This window comes from Mus caroli, chromosome 1 (genome assembly GCF_900094665.2).
Source record: "Mus caroli chromosome 1, CAROLI_EIJ_v1.1, whole genome shotgun sequence".
Taxonomy (NCBI): Eukaryota; Metazoa; Chordata; class Mammalia; order Rodentia; family Muridae; genus Mus; species Mus caroli.
This window is the reverse complement of record NC_034570.1, coordinates 155,832,315-155,854,118: the sequence shown is the minus strand read 5'-3', so window position 1 is coordinate 155,854,118 and position 21,804 is coordinate 155,832,315. Positions and strand designations below refer to the sequence as shown.

At 38.4% G+C, this 21,804-nt stretch overlaps 1 protein-coding gene across 3 annotated transcripts in view; it reads left to right on the top strand.

The window, feature by feature from the left end:
- The window catches only part of Dcaf6 (DDB1 and CUL4 associated factor 6), a 117,846-nt gene that overhangs the window by 15,784 nt on the left and 80,258 nt on the right, over nucleotides 1–21,804 (top strand). For all 3 annotated transcript variants that reach the window (XM_029478272.1, XM_021161442.2, XM_021161509.2), the window contains exons 2-5: nucleotides 9,867–9,928; nucleotides 15,866–15,958; nucleotides 17,252–17,437; nucleotides 20,073–20,186. In XM_029478272.1, the coding sequence (XP_029334132.1) occupies nucleotides 9,867–9,928; nucleotides 15,866–15,958; nucleotides 17,252–17,437; nucleotides 20,073–20,186 (455 nt within the window). The remainder of the gene's footprint in view (nucleotides 1–9,866; nucleotides 9,929–15,865; nucleotides 15,959–17,251; nucleotides 17,438–20,072; nucleotides 20,187–21,804) is intronic.

Sequence of the window (21,804 nt, the reverse complement as noted above, 5' to 3'; positions counted from 1 at the left end):
GTCTCATGCAATTGTAAACTTTATTCAGAGCATCAGACAATTTATACTCTGAGGGTTAAGAAAGGTCACCTGAGTAAAGTTCTCATGAAACCAAACTGTATACAACCATAAGGACAAACTACAAGTGGCAAAAATGTTTTTCCATTGAGACATATATAGGATATTAAAAACATTTAATTGAATACCCACAGCAAGCAATACTGAGTAATCTGAAGTAAACTCAGTTCTGTCTGATCTGAGAGGGGAACAAAAACACATTCCAAGAACAATCCCATATTTTGAAGAAATTGAGGTCACAAGGCTCTTGTCTTGTTTTCTTGGAGTGTTCTCACAAGCACTCATAATTCTCCTCATACAACTCTATTCCTGGACTGTTCTGACAGGCTTATAGGTTGTAGTCTGTCATAAAGAGAAGCAGAGTCAATGGCAAATGCCTTAGCTTGCTTTCAGAGTTGCTTTCTTACACAGCCAGAGCTACATGCCAGTGGGTTTCTTCCCTCACAGTGAGTTGGGCTGTCCTACATCAATCTTAATCCAGAAAATGCTGCATAGATATGCCCACAAGCCAATAAGTGAGGTAGTTCCTCAATTGAGGTTTCTTTCTAGATGACTCTTTAAGATTTGTATTGCTGACAAAACCTAACCAGCACAACTGGTGCAAGCATACACTTAAAGATGACCTTATTATTGTGGGACCTTATTAAAGAGCTTTGTAGAAGTTGTTCTCTCTGTATCTGACTCTGGGGCTTGACATCTATATAGGATAGGCAGTTATGTAGAAGTATTTCTTAGGGGGTTCTCTCTGTTCTCCTTGTACTGGAATAACTGGAGGGTGTTTCTATGCCAGTTCTAGCCCGTTTTAGCTCTCAAATAAAGACATGGAGACCTGGTATATTTACTAACAAGCTGCACACACTAAGCTGGACAGGTTCCGAACTAACCCAACTAGGTGCGTAACCTAGCCAAATATCCTGTTATTTGCTATTTGGTCTTGGCCCTAGTTTGCTCTGGTCTATGTGTGGCCTCATGGCTGCTTTCTCATCAAGATCTCAAGGCAAATCATCCTGGTCTCTCTATGTGGTTTTTCCACACCTCCTCTCTCACTTTTCTCTGGTCTCCTTGGGACTCCCTGACCAGATCAGACAGTGGTCCTGCCCTGTCCTCCTGCCCAGCTGTTGGTAGATCAGCACTTTATTAACCAACCAGAAGTGATGTAAACAATTTTTACATAACATTGAGACTGGAGATGCTTGACCGTGTCATCATCTGGACAGCAACCAGATGTCTGGGCATAGAAATCAGCATTGAATACACAGTGCACAAAACCATCCTCCAACACAGTTGGGAAGGGAAGATAGTGTTAAGTGGAAGGAAGCAAGGACAAGCTTGAATATTGAATACCAATATCTGAGGTGTTTTACTTTCATCTTCCCAAATTTTATATAAGCATGACTGTCTATCATGTCTAATGATAGAATTTGTCCCCTTTATAAGCACAAGCTAGGTCTCTTAAGACAGACTGCTAGACATTAATTAGATTGGAGAATATAATGTAGGTGGACATTCCGTAGGAAAAAAACTATATGCTCTTTTAATATTGAGTGTACAGTTGGCTGAGAATTTGAAGAAAGGATGTATCACAGGAAAGTGGTACAGTTACAGGACTAGTTGTGCCATTTCATCGAGGTGAGTCAACAGCTAGTCACATTTGTGAGCTTTGAGAGCATCTTCTCCAACCTTCTGTAGACACAAACCAATATTGATGGTGGTTTTCTTTCATCTTCCCAAATTTTATATAAATATCTATCCTGTTTAATGATAGAATTCATTCCTGGGATGAATTCTGGGAAACATGGTTTAGATTAACTGAGATAAAGTAGTTCATAGTTAACCATATATTTCCTTTTTGATTATTGAATGGAAACTTCACTGCAGAGCTGGAAAGGTGCCTTTCCCCACTCATTAAAGATAGACGATTTATGCCCTCATCCACTGGTACTTCATCTTTGCCTGAAATAAGGTTGTAAATGAACCTTTGCATAAGGCTGTTTTCAAGGTGTATTAATTATTCTCTGACTTTTGTGATAAACTACCCTGACAAAAGCAACTTGAGGGAGAAGGGATTGGTTTTGTGCAGTTAATAGTTCATCACAGTGAGGAGGCTTATAGTGTCAAGGGCTTGAGACTGCTGGGTATGCTGTATCCACCGTCAGAAAGCAGGGGGAGATGAATGCTTGTGCTCAGCCAGCTTCCTTTTCATGAAGTCTAAGACCAAAGCCCACAGAATGGTGCTACTCAAATGAAGAGTTCGTCTTTCAGGGCTAGAGAGATGGCTTAGTGGTTAAGAGCATTTGCTCTTCCAGAAGACTTCAGCTCAGTTCTTCAGTTGTAATCTAAACTCATTTATTATATACACAAGATCAACTCAGACTCTTTTAAGGTGGTAGGTGGGTTTGGGAGACAAGGAGAACAACATGAATTTAAAGCTCATACTACTTGCTGTGTTGTGTGGGGTATAATCCTTTCCCTCTGACTTCAGAAGGAATGCGGGGGGGGGGTGGCTGGGAAAGTGGTTCAGTGGTAGAGTGATTGCCTAGCATGTGTAAGATCGTGGACTTGATCACTGATTCTTGAGAGAGGGACAGAGAGGAGTAGGAGGGAGAAGAAACTTATTATCTAAGTATGTGTAATTTTTAATACTGTTCAAAAGTTTATTTTTTTTCCCAATGATTTGCTCCTTTATTCATTAGGTGATTGGTTCACATGAACAGCACCAAGCCCTTTTAATACTGTTCAAAAGTTTATTTTTTTCCCAATGATTTGCTCCTTTATTCATTAGGTGATTGGTTCACATGAACAGCACCAAGCCCATCCACTACACTTCCCCCTTTCTGTTCTAATAAAAAACAAAACCTTTCTCTCAAATATAAATAGAGCACAACTATTACCATTTTGTAATCTATAAAGTATAAGATAGTCCTAACACCTAGTCCCATCATTTATGTCATTAAGATAGAACATTGTCATCTATCCCCAAATTAAAAGACTTATGATTCTACCTTGACTTATGTCCTGACTTTAGATAGTATGCCATATGAAAATCATCCTCTTTATGGTAAAAAGTAAATAGTGTGTGTTGGCTATGAGACTATAAGTAGTTTTCCAACCCCATCAGAAATCCGAGAATGACCAACATTAACTGAAAATATATAGGAAGTCTAACACCGCTTTCAGAACTGAAACAAATTGTAGAGACAACTGCCTACCCATACAGCCCCAGTAAGTCAGGAAGATGGAACATGTGTTCAGCCTTCTGGCCCAGGATCATCTGACAGACCTTAGAGATACAGGAATATTAAGGACTAGCTTACTCTGTCTTGGCAGAATTAAGCAGTCCTAACCTGTAAATTGTGTCCTTTCAAGAACAGTACAGGTTTGTAGGAGAGATTGGCGATTTCCTGCCCAGTGGCAACCTAGCCCCAAATGTGCAGCTTCATCTGGAGGTGAGATGCTCAGTTGCTTTTTTGGACCCATGAATGGGAAGCCAATTTGTCTCAACAACAAGTGAATAACATTAACTGTCACATTCTGTGGAATTCTGACGTTTTTGAAAACCAGCTATCTATATAAAGTAATCTGGACTCTTCTCTGTTAACTACTCTCAGCTATTTCTAATTAACATCTCTGAAAACACCTTAATAATAAACTCAGAGCCACACATTTGCTATTTGGCCCTTAACTCACAGGCTTAATCATCTCAGGTCAGTTTATAAAAACAGTTGTAGAAGAACTGGGTCTAAGCCCTGTACTTTTAAATTTTCTGTATCAATAGAAGAAATCTATACCAATGAAAACCTTGATTTTTGCATCAAAAGCAATTCTGTAGCAAAATAAGAAATTACGATTTCAACTTAGTAACAAATAAAAAGATTCATACCGCTGGGCGTGGTAGCGCACGCCTTTAATTTCAGCACTTGGGAGGCAGAGGCAGGTGGATTTCTGAGTTCAAGGCCAGCCTGGTCTACAAAGTGAGTTCCAGGATAGCCAGGGCTACACAGAGAAACCCTGTCTCAAAAAAAAAAAAAAAAAAGAAAGAAAAGAAAAAAAAAAGATTTCTACCAAATGAGATTATGGCTATGAAATCAATCCTAGCTATTCCTCCCTGTTTCAATTATAACCATTTCTACATTCCCTAGAAAGACAACCTCTAATAACTACCTCCAGCCCCAAAACCCAGGAAACTGGGGCGATGACTCTTCGTAACTTCTTCAAGTTGAAATATTTTGAAGGGGAGTGGGAAGGTAGGGAAAATGGGGGAGTTGGTTGGCCTTAAGAAGGCCACATCAATGATTGATTAGTCTCTGATGCCTGTGTCCTGACTGGATCCATCAGGAGTTCAAGAAGGTCAGTTCAGCATGTCTGATGATGAGACTCACCAAGGCTATATATTCTGTAATATACAAATCTCAAAACAAAATTTTAGTATCATCAAGGTAATTTTTTGTTTGGTTCTCTGGAATCTAGTTCTTCAGGGGGTCTCCCTCTATCAAATCTGATCCATATAACTCTGGAAGGTGTATAGACACTAATCCCATATCCTAAAAATGCGAGACAAAACCTCTCCCCCAAATCAGCATATCCTTGAGCCAGTAACCAGAAAAACTTTTATTTTGACCTTTCTCCTATGGGGCAGTGAACTGTGCACAAACAGCCTGGTCCCAATAGAGCTTGGGCCTTGAACCCCAGAGACCTGGTGAGAGGTGACTTTCGCCTTCATTAGACAGTAGGATTTTGGCCATGCCTCCTGGGCCCCTGGCTCCTGTAGCGACTACAGCCTCCCACAGCCCCACCCCCCCACCCCAGAGAGGTTTGTGGCCATCAGTCAGGTAGGAGCAGCACCAAGCCCCCCCCACATGCAAATAAGGTTTCTCCAGAGCTCTCAGAGCAAGCCAATGAGAAATACCCTTTATCAATCCTTGACCCACCCCAAAACTGTGTATAAGAATCCTATCTGGAAGGATTAAAGGTGAGTGAGAACTACTCTGTTGTCTGAGAGCACTTCTGTTCCTAAGAGCTCTAACACTAGGGAAGAGGTCTGTGCTCTTCGAAATACCACCTGAAGCTCCGCCACAAGTGAGGAGACTCAGTGCAGGGTGGCAGAGTAACCGAGTAACTGGGAAGGCATAACAGAGGCAGAGGTGGAACCAATCTCAGCAGAGGAAGAGACTTCCCTCCCTGTCTACACTTGCTTCGCTTTGCTGGAACTCTCACACCAGGCCGGGCCAGGGATCTCCGTGGAAAGCCTCTGGTGCACAGGCCCACACTCTCCCAGAGGAGTCACATAACCACAAAATTCAACAACACATCAAAACAATCCAAAACAAATGAAGTAAACTAAAATACTGTATGTGCCTATTCTTAGGCCTTTTCTATTTTGCCATGCAGAATAATAACCCAGAATTCCCGTGGAGCCCATGTTAGACAGAATTTGAGTATCCTGTGAGGCGTATTAGAGCAATAGATCTTTATACTACCTTAACATAGTTGATTCACATTTCTATCTGTATCTACTTATAAGCAGGCAGCTAGTCAAAACAGATTTTAAACCTAGAATTCCTCTGGAGCTCTCGTTAGACAGGATTTGAGTATCCTGTAAGGCATATTAGAGCAATATAATTTAATACCATCTTTAAAGCAATTAATTCAAACTTTCACTAATATCTGCCTATAGGAAGCAATTAGTTTTTACTTGTTAAACTCTCTGCCTAGAGCAGCCATCTTGTTATACTGTTTATCTGTTCGGCTCTGTCTGGAGCCACAGACATTTATTTTACTAATACCTGTTCACTGCCATCTCTACTTGAAGTCAATGACTAATTTTCCCTATCCTGGTTCTGAACCGCAGGCAAAATTCCCCATGTGATTTGGACAAAATCTGTATATAAATCTATCCTAAAAGCAAATAATCCCAATTTTATAAATTCACAGTTCAGTCAATCTCTGCCCTAAGAATTAGGCAACTTCCATTTTACAGCTCTCTGACTCAGAGTAGCCTGCATTCCCCACAGCAGCAGACCTCAGAACCTGCCAGCAGTTTCTTTGTTTCAATTCCTGAGTTTGAGTTGAGTGCATGTGACTCATCTCACATGACTCCTCTCTCAGGCTAATAATCTTAAATTTCTAATGGATTCTTACCCAACATGTTGGTTTGCCACCTGTTGCAGGAAATATTAAAAAATAAGAACAGGCACATGCCCACGCTTGTGCCTCTGCCCCGGCAGCCTGGCCAGCCATGCACTGGTGGGCAATGGCCGACCTGTTTTTATCTCATGGATATTCTAACTCTGAACTCCATAGTCTTTCCACCCAGCTCCCTAGGTTCCCACTGGTGGGTCATGAGTACACCAGCCCTGTGCTTCAAACCCCCCACGGCTTTGTGGTGCATATCTGGTAAACCCAAGCTTTGCTGCCATACCTTTCTCTCTTGAACCCAGATGAGCCGCCCGTGTGAAGGAAAACGCAACACAAATTTAGTTCAGAAACAATGGTAACTCAATCTCTGGGTGCAACAACCAAAACCTAATCTTGCAAACCTTATTAAAATCTGATTCTTCCTGTGGCGAATCCTTGTGGATCCAGCATGCTACCATGAAACTCTAGCAGCTACATCTTACCCCTCTGCCATCCCATTCCAAAAGGGTTAAAAGAGTTTAATATGAAATAACTCAGGTTTTTTAAACTTGAAGCTTATTTTTTGGTCAGTTTTGGCTTCTGAAAGCACATTTTTGTGGGATATCTAGACAACACCATCAGTTTGTGTCCAGATTCACACAAAAGTATTATTCAGGAATTATCACATACCCTGCTTCCAGCCTTTGGGTACATATTTCCTATGTGAGGGCTCTTGCAGAACAACTCATTTTATTTTCTATGTTTTTATGACCTACCACCATTTTGTTTAGATCAAAATGGCTATGCCTAGACATTTAAGTTCAGACTTTACATTTTAAAAAATTATTTCTAATATTTTAGCATTTACTACTTGTAATTTTATCACATTATTAAGTTGAGCAACTTTGTTACTTTAATTCAGATAGATTACCAAACCCATCTTTGGCAATAAGGAAATGATTTTAAAAACTTTTTTTCTGTCTCCTACATTTTTATTTTTTAAAAAACTGAAAATAAGATTCAAAGGCTAATTATAGGCATAGAATATAGCTTGGTGGTAGATAATCCCTTACTTAGCATGCATGAGTTGGGTGGGACAGGGAGTTTAAAAGAAAACAGTAGAGCAATGTGGTTTATAAGATACTGAATTTCTTAGTTTTTTTATCTTTAAAATCAATTATATAAGCATGACACTTATATTTTAATAAAACATTTATATTTATAGAATCACTTAATACACTATATATGACATAGCAAACAAAAGGAAGGAAAAAGATACTTTCCCTACACAATTCATGAAATATACCTGTTGCACAGTCTCTGGTATTTGCTTCACAAAGTTTTAAAAGGTAAAAATCATTTTTTTATAGTCAAGGGCTTTCGAATTACATACCTGGATGTTCTGTTTACCAATGTATATTGCATAGAAATGGTTTTATCAAATACTTTAATATTTAGAAAAACATTAAGGAACCAGTTTTTAGATGGCTGCTACACTTTAAACTTACTAATTCAAGATTCATTTATACTTTTAAAATATACATCCTATAGGTATGAAAGTTTATTTTTAGGAAAAACTACATCTCAATTTAAAAAGCTTTCTAAGTTTCTCTCTCTGTCTCTGTCTCTGTCTCTCTCTCTCTCTTTCTCTCTCTCTCTCTCTCTCTCTCTCTCTCTCTCTCTCTCTCTCTCCCCCTCCCCCCCTCCCTCCCTCCTTTCTCTTTCTTTTCTAAGACAGGGTTTTTCTGTGTAGTCCTTGCTGTTCTGGAACTTGCTCCTTAGACCAGGCTGGCTTTAAACTCACAGAGCTCCACCTGCCTCTGCCTTCCTGCTGGGAGTAAAAGCATCTGACACCACCACCTGGCCTAAATTTATATTTTCAAATGTGATTGCTGTAAGAACTATCCCATTGATATATTTTGGTAAACTAAGCTACCTTTAAAAAAAAATTGTGTCCTGGCAAGATGATTTTATTTTTTTAGAAACAAGGACAGTAATGAAGTCAGCATTTTAAAAGAACCACTACAAAGACATACGTAAGGCATCACAGAAATAATAAAGTGCATAAAACAGGTGAAGCTTCCTTCTCTCTCTCTCTCTCTCTCTTTCTTTTTTTTTTGTCTCTAGTGCAGGGATCTGGTACTCAAATACTTTTAGACTATTTTATTCAAGTGGTTCTTTATGTAATTTATCCTTTAACTTGAGCATTCTGTTCCTGAAAAAAAGACATTTTAAGGTATTAATTTTGGCCTCATGACCTATTATAATTTTTAAAATATATGGAATTCTATAGTCACTCCCTTGCCACATTCTAAATCTTTTATATATATATATATATATATATATATATATATATATATACACACACACACACACATATACACACATACAAATATATATATTCTCAGGATCATAAAATATTTAATGTTTATAAGCTTAAAAATTACTGAATGTTAATACAGAATACATTAGTATCTATAATTGGAATCACAGAACAAATCCTTCCTAGGTAACACCTATAATTAATTTAAAAAATCTTTATGTTTATCCTATACCTAGTCATCATAACACTTAAAAATATGAAGGAAGGGATGGTGGTGGCACACACCTTTAATCCCAGTTCTCAGGAGGCAGAGACAGGTAGATTTCTGAGTTTGAGGCTATCCTGGTCTACAGAATGAGTGACAGGACAGCCAGCATCACACAGGAAAACCCTGTCTGAAAAGAAAACAAACAAAAAACCCCAACCAAACAAAAGAGAAACTAAAGTGAAGAAGTCAAACAAATTAACTTGAGGATCTTTTCCTTGAGTGGCAAGAAGGTGTGACACAGAAGCTTCTCCTTTGTGACAGAATGTAGAGTTAAGTATAATCTTGGTAACTTAGCAGCCTGGTTATTCAGGTAATTGTGGCTCTTTGTTATAAATTCACCTTTCATTGCAGCTGCTGACTAAGCATGCTTTCTGGTCTATCTTTGGTAAAGATGATTCATTTCGTGGAGACATTTCTCATTTTTCAAAAACGGAACTTAACCCTGTTTTTGCATCATTTAAACTATCTTGCTCTTAATGGACATTCAGGCTGGTTTTTCTTATGCATTTTCTACTATGTATTTGTTTAAAATCTTGATGGCTGAAGTGATAGCTCAGCAGTCAGAGCGCTTGTTGTTCTTGCAGAGAACCTGAGTTTGTATACAGTGTTCATACATACTTGCAGATAAAACACTTATGCACATAAATAAAAGTGTATAAATCCTTATTTTAAAGTTGGTGCATCTTATTATTACTATTTTCTACCCTGTTTAAAATTAAAAGCTTCACACACATCCCCACCAGCCCTCTTTCGTCCCTTTTATTTTTTATTTTTCTGCTAAATGCCTTCATAACAGATACACCTTTTATTGTCTTTTTTATTGCCCAAGGGAGCCCTGTAGTTCTTGCTTCTAGAACATTATCTGGAATACTATTTGTAAAGTGAATAGATGGAGAAACAAGAATTTACTGGGGTTCAGATGCTGTGTTGTCTTTTGTAAGTTATGTTAATTAATAAGGAAGTAGACTGTAGAGGGTTAGTTTGTCTAATACTCACTTTATAAATGATAGAGCTAAAATTAGATGTTGAATCATATTGTGTCAGGTCGTATGCTCTTAATTTCAATGAAGATTGTATGACTTATTGTTCATTCTTTTTAAACAGGAAGAAGAGAATTTATCCAAAGATTAAAACTTGAAGCAACTTTAAATGTGCATGATGGCTGTGTAAGTAATGGTTAACTCTTAACTATAAATGGCTTTAATAATGTCTATAATAAATTTCTGATGAAATGTCCTAATCTTCCTAGAATGGATTAAACTGACTTTTAAGAATGGGAAAATAGGTAAGTTATGATGACACACAGTTTTAATCCTTGTACGTGGGAAGCCAAGGCAGGTAATACTCTTGATTTCAAGGCCAACCTGACTCACATAGTGAGTTCTAGACCAGCCAGGGCTATACAGTGAGACCCTGCCCCCACCCACCTTCCTAACCCCCCATGAAAGAAAGAAAGAAAGAAAGAAAGAAAGAAAGAAAGAAAGAAAGAAAGAAAGAGAGAGGAAAGAAAGAGAGAGAGAGAGAGAGAGAGAGAGAGAGAGAGAGAGAGGAAAGAAGGAAGGAAGAAGGAAAGGAAAGGAAAGGAAAGGAAAGGAAAGGAAAGGAAAGGAAAGGAAAGGAAAGGAAAGGAAAGGAAAGGAAAGGAGGTAGGTTAAGAAAAGAAACAAGGGAGTCAGTGAGTGTTGAGAATAAAGGTTTTGAATTAAAGCAGTAAAGTGTGCTAGATGGGTATTTGTAATCCCAGTACATGTGAGAAAAAGACCAGAGGATCAAGAATTCAAGGTCATCTTCAGCTATGTAGTGTGTTCAAGGCCAGCCTGAGACACACACAAACACATAACAAAACACAAGTATATTTGGAGGTTTTTTCCCTTTGAGAATTTTATACAGTATGTTTTGAACATATTCACATACACACATCTGTGCCCCAGCACATTTTTTAATTTAGAAAAGTGTGTGCAAGGTTTGGTTTTGTGGTGTGTGAAGGCCACGTGCATTTTCTCATAAGGCTTCCATTTTGATAACTCTACTGAAGTTGCTTGTATGAGGGTATTTATGACTCTCATATCTCTATAGAGTCCAAGCTTGCTTCTTAGGAATTTAACTCATTAGAATTTCTCCTCACCATTGAAATACTTTTCTGCTAAAACTATGTTTTTGTTTTCCCTCTGCCTCATTGACCTGCTTCGTTTGTGTCTTCTTAGCTTACTGGTCTACTTCTTTAAAATAATTTTCTAAACCTTGTCTCAAAAACAAAACAGTTTCTAAAATTACATTTAGATTCTGTGTGTGTGTGTGTGTGTGTGAGAGAGAGAGAGAGAGAGAGAGGGAGAGAGAGAGACAGAGAGAGACAGAGACAGAGAATTCTTCTGAACTGGAACTCCCTGCAGGCTGAGCTATCCTTGAGTCTGTTATCTGTCACAGCTTCTCAATTTTAGGCATGCACCCCATACCTGGCTTCTATCTTATATATTTTACATCTTATAACCAGAAGTCTCTTCCACAGTTCTGTGAAACTTACTTTCATTTATTCCTCTTTGAAGTATTACTTAACAGAAAGCTTTCCCTAATTGAACAGTATACTACCTTTAATCCCCGTCTTTATGCTAGCTTTTTTCATTGTTTACTATGTCATTATAGCATATATGAATATACATATTCATAGTCAACAAACTGACCCCTATCCCTATTCACACATTTAGACTGAGACACCTCTTCAGAGATTTTCTTCAGGAAGATACTAAAAAGAATAAAATATCCAGGAGAATAAATATCCAGGAATTCTTAGCATGTTGGTTACTTAGGAATTAATTGTTCACTGAAGAGGGTAAGAGTGTGCTATATGCCAGGTTTTATACCCTTTAGGAGCCAAAGTCCAAACCTTTTACCACATCCAAAGAAAGATTTTCAAGTGTTAGTTGCAAATAAATTTGGTATTATCTATATTTCTGGTCTTTAATTTTTTTTTTTAGGTCTTACTGTGTTCTCAGGTATTTTGGAGAAGAAAGTAAACTTTCTCACCACTTCAGGCCTCTTTTTTTTATTTACCTTCAAACCTGATTCATTATTTGAGTGGGCATAAAATTCTAGGTTGGACATTATTATGTTACTCAGTAATATTACAGGCTATAAATGTGCAGCCTCGCATCTAGTGTAGCTGATAAGAATGTCTAATCAGTTTTTAAGTTGATTTTGTCAATTAACTTATCTGCATTACAATTTTGATGGAGATTTTAGAAGGCTTATTGATGTAGTTGACTTCACTTTTATAGATGATATTGGGCACTTTCAGGGACCATAGGTAACTGTACTTAGTTAAAATGTACACTTTGGTGAATTTAAATGTATGTATATATTCGGTGAAGCCATCAACGCAGCTAATACGTATTAACCACCTGCAATGAGCAATTCACCCTTTCATGTCTCATTACCGTAATTACCCCTAGTCAGTCCCTTGGTAAATTTATTTTCATTTTTAGGCTGATCCTGGTGATAGTGGGTTATCAGTTAATTGTAGTGTTATTCATATTTTCTAGAGTTTTAATCAGTAGAATCATCTACCACTTTCCCACTATGCCACGGATCAAGCTCAAAGCCCTGTGCTTGCTGCCCAAGTGCTCTACTACTGAGCTATGCACCTCTGGCCCTGCATTATTTTGGTGTTTAACTTATTACTTAGAATTACTAAGTTTAGACTTAACTTAGAATAATTATTTTGTGGTTCATTATTGTTGAGGATGTCAAGTAGTTATTTGTTATTGCTGAGTGTTCATTGTATAGGTATACTGTAATTTGACTATTCACCTGCTGATGGACATTGTTTCTTACTGGAGACTAGGAAGTTATACTGTTTTTTTATTCTTCTTGATAGATACTAGGAGTAGAATAAATAAATCATATAGTAGATGTATATTTTTGTTTGTTCCTTTTTAAATTTTTAAAAAACAAAACAAAACAGGGTTTTTTGATTTTTCAAGACAGGGTTTCTATGTAGCCTTGGCTGTTCTGGAACTTACTCTGCAGACCAGGCTGCCCTGATCTGCCTGCCTCTATCTCTGCCTCCTGAGTGCTGGCATTAAAGTTGTGTGCCACCACTGCCCCTGCTTGATAAGGCCTTGCTTGATAGGTAGCCCTGGTTAACCTAGATCTTGCTCTGTGGCCTATATGTTTGTCCTTGGAAGTCAGAGGCATTGCCTCCTCTTAGAGCTGGAGTCAGTTACAAGTCATTGAGAGAGGATCAGAGTAGGTGCTGGCAACCCTGGTCTTCTAGAAGAGCAGCCAGTGTTCTTAATGTTGGTTTTTCTTTCTAGCCATATTATTTTCTCTATATGGATCCAAATTTTCTCACCTGTTAATTTTCCCTTTCTCTAAAGAAGTTCTTAAACATTTCTTGCAAGGCCATTTTCCTAGAGACAAATGTTCTCAATTTTTGTTTGTTGGAGAGCATCTTTATTTAGTGTAATTTTGAAAGGGCAAGTACAGATTTCCTTGTGAATGTTTGTTCTCTCAGCACTTTAACTTCATTCTGTACTTCTTATTTGCATTTCTGAGAAGTCAGATGACATTATTATCTTATCCTCTATGGATAAGGATTTTCTTCTGGCTTCTTTCATATTGTTTTCTTTATCTTTGGTTTTCTTTAGCTTGAAAGATACTCATTTATTTGTTATGTAAGAAACACAGTTCTCACCTCAAAACCCAACAAGAGTTTATTCTGGAGCCAGATATGAATGATGGTGGCCCAGGAACACAGATTTAGACATCCCTGAATTCCATGGTCAATGCAGTAACTGTTTCCTGAAATCTTTATAGTAGCAGAAAAAAGACAATTATAAGTCAGAAGACACTTGAACAATATGTCAGCGGTCAGGTGAGCACAGTAAAGTGGGGAAAGCTCGGTCTCAGGCCGTCTCTAGGTTTTAGGTGTTACCTGATAATTGTTAGCTTTGGGTTGGTGGAAGCTAAGTTAACACATTTTTAAAAAGATTTATTTATTATTATATGTAAATACACTGTAGCTGTCTTAACACACACCAGAAGAGGGCATCAGATCCCATTACCGAAGGTTGTGAGCCACCATGTGGTTGCTGGGAATTGAACTCAGGATCTCTAGGAAGAACAGTCAGTGCTCTTAACCACTGCGCCATCTCCCCAGCTCAGTTAATACATTCTAAAAGGTTTCTGTTGTGTCCGGCCAGCAGATCACAGCCTGGGTTCTAGCCTGGAAAGGCATTTTGGAAACCTGGAAGAGAAGAGGGGCTAGGCGGTGAGAGAAAGAAATGTAGCTAAGACAGTATTCTGATCAAAGCTCAATTTTACTATTTCCAGACACTCAGTTATAAAGGAAGGGGGAGGGAACCCGATTTCCCGCCAAACAATCTCGGGATCCAGTAGCAGGATGAACACGTGTGTGCCTCCAAGCAGCAAAGCGACAGGGTTCAGCAGTGGGCGTGGCAGGATGAATGAGCAGGAAGCTCCACCCTTGAGCAAGCAGGTTCAAGCAGGTGGGGGAAGGGAGACCACAGGTTTCCCCTGTATTCACAAGGTTGTTAGGTCAGACAAGTGTGGGCAAGGGATAGCTACAAAGGGAGCTAAAGATAGCCCAAAGTAAATTGTCATCAGATGTGGGACCTTAGCGCTTCAGCCCCTGCACATCACTGAGGATCTGATCAGGCAACCAGCCTTTGTGGCCTCTTTCCAGGACTTTCTTTGAATACTTGATGCTCTTTGGTTATTTGTTCTTCTCAGCTTCCTCTGAGTACCCTGAATCTGTACTTTTTTTTTTCCTTTTTTTTTAATTGAGTATTTTCCTCATTTACATTTACAATGCTATCCCAAAAGTCCCCCATACCCTCCCCCACCACCCCACCCCCACCCCCGCTCCTCTACTCACCCACTCCCACTTCTTGGCCCTGGCGTTCCCCTGTACTGAAGCATCTAAAGTTTGCAAGACCAATGGGCCTCTCTTCCCAATGATGGCCGACTAGGCCATCTTCTGCTACATATGCAGCTAGAGACAAGAGCTCCGGGGGTTACTGGTTAGTTCATATTGTTGTTCCACCTATAAGGTTGCAGACCCCTTTAGCTCTTTGGGTACTTTCTCTAGCTCCTCCATTGGGGGCCCTGTGATCCATACAATAGCTGACTGTGAGCATCCACTTCTGTGTTTGCTAGGCCCTGCTGATACTATTTTGAAGGCAATTCTGTCATTATTTCAAATATTTCTACTCTTTCTTACGTTAGTCTTTTGGTGTTTTCCATTAAACATGGATCATGTACCTTTTGTGTTTGTATCACAGTCCTTGGATATTCTAGTGGCTTCCCCTCTCCCATACCCCAAACTTTGTTTCCTTTGTGTTTTAAAGGTTTCTGTATATCCTAAAGTCATTTCTTCAACTATATCAATATGCTATTGAGCCTATCAAAGCCATCTTCACTTGTGTTAGTTTGTTTTTTATCTCTAGCATTACTCTACTGTTCTTTTTAAGAATCACCCTGGGGCTGGCAGGATGGCTCAGCGGGTAAGAGCACTGACTGCTCTTCCAAAGGTCCTGAGTTCAAATCCCAGCAACCACATGGTGGCTCACAACCACCCATAATGAGATCTGACTCCCTTTTCTGGTTCTTCTGAAGTCAGCTACAGTGTACTTATATATAATAATAAATAAATCTTTAAAAAATAAAAATAAATAAAGAATCACCCTGTCTGCTTTAGATCTCCTATTCTTATATATCGTCTACTTTATCAGTGCATGTTGTAATTCAAGTTTTCTTGCCTAGGGATTGTTCCCTTACAGGAGTTTCCGTTCCTCTCAAGTCAGGACGCCCTGGTGTCCTGGTGGTAGTAGTTTGTCTGGAGGATCCAAGAAGAGTTGTTGATTTTTGCAGTAGTTTCTTGAGCCTCTTAGCATATAACAGTGATTTCAGGCCTTTTGTATGTGAATTGAGAACTGAAGTCTGGTTTCAACCTATAAACTTTCCTTCCTTGATAGTAGTTTTACTAGTGTTGTAAATTTTGTAACACTGGTAAGTGAAAGACGGCTTACTTCTTTTTATATCCAATCTGTTTATGCTTTTTTTTCTGTTTATTTTTCTTTTTTTAGGTTAATACAATCTGTTGGAATGACACTGGAGAATATATTTTATCTGGCTCTGATGACACTAAACTTGTAATTAGTAATCCATACAGCAGAAAGGTAAGGTGGTTAAATATGTATAATTTAATGTTAAAGAAGCTAGCAAAAAGGGAATTGTAATCATAGGATGTGCGTTTATATTAGACTATCATCTTCATTAAACTTAATTATGTAATTTAGACACTGTCACATGTAGGTACTACAGTTTCCTTTGGGATATGTAAGGTTTTTTCTTGTGTGGTCGGTTGGTGGTTTTTGAGGCAGGGTTTCACTGTGTAGCTCTGGCTGTTCTGGAACTCACTAGACCAGGCTGGCCTCAGACTCACAGAGATACCATGCCTCTGCCTCCTGTGGGCTGGGGTTAAAGGTATGCAAAACTATGCACTGTTGGAATATTTAACATATAAGTTTTCAGTGTGCTTTAGACTCTAGAAGAGTTAAATGCTCTTTGCTTTATCCAAGTGGACAATAGGCAAATAATCTCTCTCTCTCTGTCTCTGTCTCTGTCTCTGTCTCTCTCTGTCTCTCTCTCTCTTTATTTTATTTTTTGAGACAGGGTTTCTCTGTATAGCCCTGGCTGTCCTGGAACTCACTTTGTAGACCAGGCTGACCTCAAACTCAGAAATCAGCCTGCCCCTGCCTTCCGAGTGCTGGGATTAAAGGCATGCNCCACCACACCCGGCTCAAATAATATCTCAATAACTTTATTTGAACAAAAAAAGACATGGTGGGTTTTTTTCTAAAACATAAAGGTGTTTGAGTAAATCCTACTTACTGCTATTTATTTGTAGCATATTGGAAATAACTTTTTGCTGGCATAAACCTACAATCCTCACACTTTGAAGGTAGAGGCAGAAGGATCTTAAGTTACTAGTCTGGGATACAGTATCAAGACTGTGCCCCAAACTAGCAATAACTTTGCTCCTTGTTGGCTCATACAATAGTATTTAAAGTTTTACTGTTTGTGAAGCAAAGCACTATCCAAATTACAGCTGTTTTTTGATATTTGAGAGCACTTCAAAGAGTAAATATTCACAACAAAACTAATAGCATACATTATTTAAATTGTATTACAAGTTTTCCAAATGAATTGTGGTTTGAATCTCAATAAATCTTTGAATATTATAACATTCTATATGTAACACCTTAGGGCCCTTTCAGGTATTTTAATTTTAAATATTTAGAAGAAATATTAGAAATAAAAAGGAATTTTATAATTTTGCAGATGATAATGAAAAAAAGTAGTACTCTTTTGTTAAGAATATATTACTGCTTATAATTATGTTAAACATGAATGTTTCTCACCAGGAAAATAAATTAATGCTATGAATTACATTTTTTTGTATATTTTAGGTTTTGACAACCATCCGTTCAGGGCATCGAGCAAATATTTTTAGTGCAAAGTTTTTGCCGTGCACAGATGATAAGCAGATTGTGTCTTGCTCTGGAGATGGAGTCATATTTTATACTAACATTGAGCAAGATGCAGAAACTAACAGACAGTGCCAATTTACGTGCCATTATGGAACTACTTATGAGGTACAGGGTTGTGACTATATGTGTAAATGCATGCTTTTGTGTAAGTGTGTAGATATGTCTATGCATTTGTTTACACGTGCACCTACATTTTTAGGTATAGCAATCATTGGTAGATTGTACTTGAGCATTGCACCTGAGCATTTCTGAAAGTTTATCATGGTAGATTTTGTGGATAAACTTACAAAATTAAAATTCTAGTATTAGTGTTGTAAGAAATTTGCAATTAAAAACCATGTCTTAGTCAGATTCTAGCTTTTCCACCCTTTTGTATTTATATATTTTAAAATTAACTTTACATTAGCATATCAAAATCATGGGTTTTATTGTGGCAGGTGCCAGCTTTTAAATACGCTAGTTTTACTTTGTTGCATGGGTTTGTAGTAGGTTTTGTTCTCTGAAATATACTGCCTTATAGGGATTCATTCCTGTTATCCTTACCAAGTAAGTTTATTTTTTGTTGTTGTAACACAAATTTAAATTTTTTTTGTTTTGTTTTGAGACAGGGTATCACTTTGTAGCCCTTACTGGCCTGAAACTTGCTTTGTAGATCATCCTGGTCCTGAAGTCACATAAATTCATCTGCCTCTTCCTCCCAAGTGCTAGCATTAAAGGTGTATACCACCACCCCTGGCCTCCCCAAACTCTGTCCCCATCCCTGTCCTACCCACTCCCCTAACCCAGATATGTTAATTGGCTTTTTGAGTCAGAGTTTCCTGTAGTTCTCATGGTTTTAAGCTTGCTGTGTAGCTGCAGCTGACCTTGAGTTCCTGGTCCTCTTGCCTCTGTCTCTTGTGTACAGGGATTATAGGCAGAGGCCAGAACCCCAGGCTTGAGTTTCTCTCCTCACTCACTGTGCAGCCCCAGCTGGACTAAAGCTCATTATGTATGCTAGGCTGACCTGGAACTCAAGATATGTCTTCTTTTACCTCCCAAGTGTTGAGATTAAAGGTATGTGCCACCATGCCTGGATAGCTTGAACTTTTTAAAATTCCAATAATATACTGATTCTAGAGAGTGTGTTTGGGGCTGGAGAAATGACTCAGTGCTTAAGAGCCCTCGTTGCTCTTCCAGAGGACCCAGGTTCAACTGCCAGCACCCAGGTGGCAGTTCTTAGCTGTCTGCAACTCCAGTTCTAGGGACTCTGACACCCCCATACAAACATATATGCAGCCAAAACCCAAGTGCACATAAAAGCAAACAAGAGTGTGTTTTCCCTTCTTCCCTAATTTTGTTATTGTTTCTGTTTGTTTCTTGATTTCCTGGGACTGATTTTATAGTGTGTGATGCCACTAAATCTCTATGTCAACAGCCAGACTGACACATTTCCTGATTTGCTTTGACCTCCTAGTCTGTGTCAAAGGTCATCCGTTAGAAATGTTTTAATGATTCATATTGTAATTGCATGAGTGAAACTTGTTTTTCCAAACTAATGAACCAATTAAAGGAGTTAAATAAGTTGTATGAATAACACTTTAGGAAAGATGTGCTCCGAAGAATTTGGTTTGTGGGCTGGAGAGATGGCTCCAAGGTTAAGAACACTGACCGCTTTTCCAGAGGTCCTGAATCCCAGAAGCGATGTGGTGGCTCACAGCCATCTCTAATGAGATCTGGTGCCCTTTTCTAGCCTGCAGGCATACATGCAGGCAGAACACTGTATACAATAATAAATAAATAAATAAATCTTTAAAAAAATTGGTTTGTAGACAGTAGTATACAAAGTAAAAAAATGACCTTTTTATTTAATAAAGTCATTAGACCTGAGTCAGCAACAAATTGCAAATACATTTACTGATAAAATGACTTAATAAGTAAGTAATTCAACACTGCTAACTCGCTAATGGGATACAGTAATCCCATTTCTCACAAATGTGAAATGAGTCAAAAGTCACAGCTTCCACGCACCATGTATTCCATTCATTGGTATTAATGTGCCTTTTATAATTGCCTTTCTATGCCTTACTATTTTGTGTTGATTGTAAACTTGTTCAGTAATAGCAAAGAAATATCAATACTTAAGTTTTAGAGAAACCAATACAGTATATCTATACATGTAGCTTTAAACAACACAAGTTTATTGTCTAATAATTCTGGAAGTCAGGAATCTAACATGAGTCTTGCTGGGCTCCAATCCAAGTGTTAATGGGTCTGCAAGCCTCCTGCCTTCACCTTTGCCACCTCTGTAACCTTTACATTTGTTTTATATCAGGGTTCCTTACTTCATCTTTTAAGTCAACAGTCTTCAAAGCATTCTTTTTCTTTTGGACTTTTTCCATTATCGTGTAGTCTTTTCTGAAAGATACAATCTTGCCTCCCTCTTTGATTCTTAGAGACTCCTATAATTATTTTAGGTCCACTGGATAAGTCCGCATAATCTTTCCACTTCATTATCTTTAATTTAAACACAGTTACAAAGTTTGGAAATTTTTACATGAAGTTATATTAATATAATTTCAAAGTAACTAATCATTTTAAAAGGCTATTGTGTCTCATATTCTGTTTGAAATCACTTTTGGTAAGTCATAGATAGTTACTTATGCAGATAGTTTTCATGGATGTATGAAACAGTAGCAGTGTGTTTCAAAGTTACCTGTTTCATTGTGCAGTAGTGTTTCTTGTACTTTTGTTTCATCTTCAGATTATGACTGTACCAAACGACCCTTACACCTTTCTGTCCTGTGGTGAAGATGGAACTGTTAGGTGGTTTGACACACGCATCAAAACCAGCTGCACAAAAGAAGACTGTAAAGATGTAAGAATCCAAGTTTTATACAAGTGATGTGAAAAATGTTATGATTCAGTTATGCTAAAATTTTAATCACAAAATTTTTAATTTAAATTTAATGAAGTAGAGAAACTTCTGTTTCAGTTGTACATTTAAATATATTTCTAGGTGGTAATTAGATGACTCAATTTGTAAAGTACTTGTGCAAAGTGTAACGACCCGAATTCTAAACTGTAGTGCCCATGTAAACCTGAGCCTGGCAGTGTGCATCTGTGATCCAATAGGTAGATCGCTGGAGCTCATTAGTCAGCCACCTAACTGAAATGATGAGCTTCCGGGTTAGTGAGAGACTCTGTGTCCAGTAACAGGGTATAGAGCCATTGAGGAAGACCTCTGACATCAACCTCTGGCTTCATCTATACTCAGTCATGTGCATGCATGTGCACACACACACATGCAGACATGTATGCACACATATACATATGCAAAAGTAAATGTGACAGTTTTTCCAGTATTATAAAAACCTGGAGAATTTATCAGTAGACAGTTTGCAAAACAGCAATGGTAAAAGTGGGTGAAAACTTAGTATCTTTACCTCCGTCTTTTATTTTCTTTATTTTTGGATTGTTTTCAAGACAAGGTGTTTCTATGTAGCCCTGTCTGTCCTGGAACTTACTCTTTAGACTAGGCTGGCCTCAGACTCTTGTCTCTGCCTCTGAAGTGCTGAGACTAAAGGCATGAGCCACTACCACTTGGCTCTATCCATCTTTTTTTTTTTTTTCTTAACTTTTTTTTTAATTAGGTATTTTCTTCATTTACATTTCCAATGCTACCCCAAAAGTACCCCAAACCCTCCCAACCCCCCCTCCCGTACCCCCCAACTCCCACTTCTTGGCCTTGGAATTACCCTGTACTGAGGCATATAAAGTTTGCAAGACCAATGAGCCTTTCTTTCCACTGATGGCTGACTAGGCCATCTTCTGATACATATGCAGCTAGACACACGAGCTCCAGGGGGTACTGGGTAGTTCATATTGTTGTTCCACCTATAGGTACTGGGTAGTTCACATTGTTGTTCCACCTATAGGGTTGCAGACCCCTTTAGCTCCGAGGGTACTTTCTCTAGCTCTTCCATTGGGGGCCCTGTGATCCATCCAATAGCTGACTGTGAGCATCCACTTCTGTGTTTGCTAGGCCCCGGCATACCCTCACAAGAGACAGCTATATCAGGGTCCTTTCAGAAAAATCTTACTACTGTATGCAATGGTGTCAGCGTTTGGAGGCTGATTATGGGATGGATCCCTGGATTAGGCATTCTCTAGATGGTCCATCCTTTCTTCTCAACTCCAATCTTTGTCTCTGTAACTCCTTCCATGGTGTTTTGTTCCCAATTCTAAGAAGGGGCAAAGTGTCCACACTTTGGTCTTCATTCTTCTTGCATTTCATGTGTTTTGCAAATTGTATCTTGTATCTTGGATATTCTAAGTTTCTGGGCTAGTATCCACTTATCAGTGAGTACATATCACGTGAGTTCTTTTGTGATTGAGTTACCTCACTCAGGATGATGCCCTCCAGGTCCATCCATTTGCCTAGGAATTTCATAAATTCATTCTTTTTAATAGCTGAGTAGTACTCCATTGTGTAA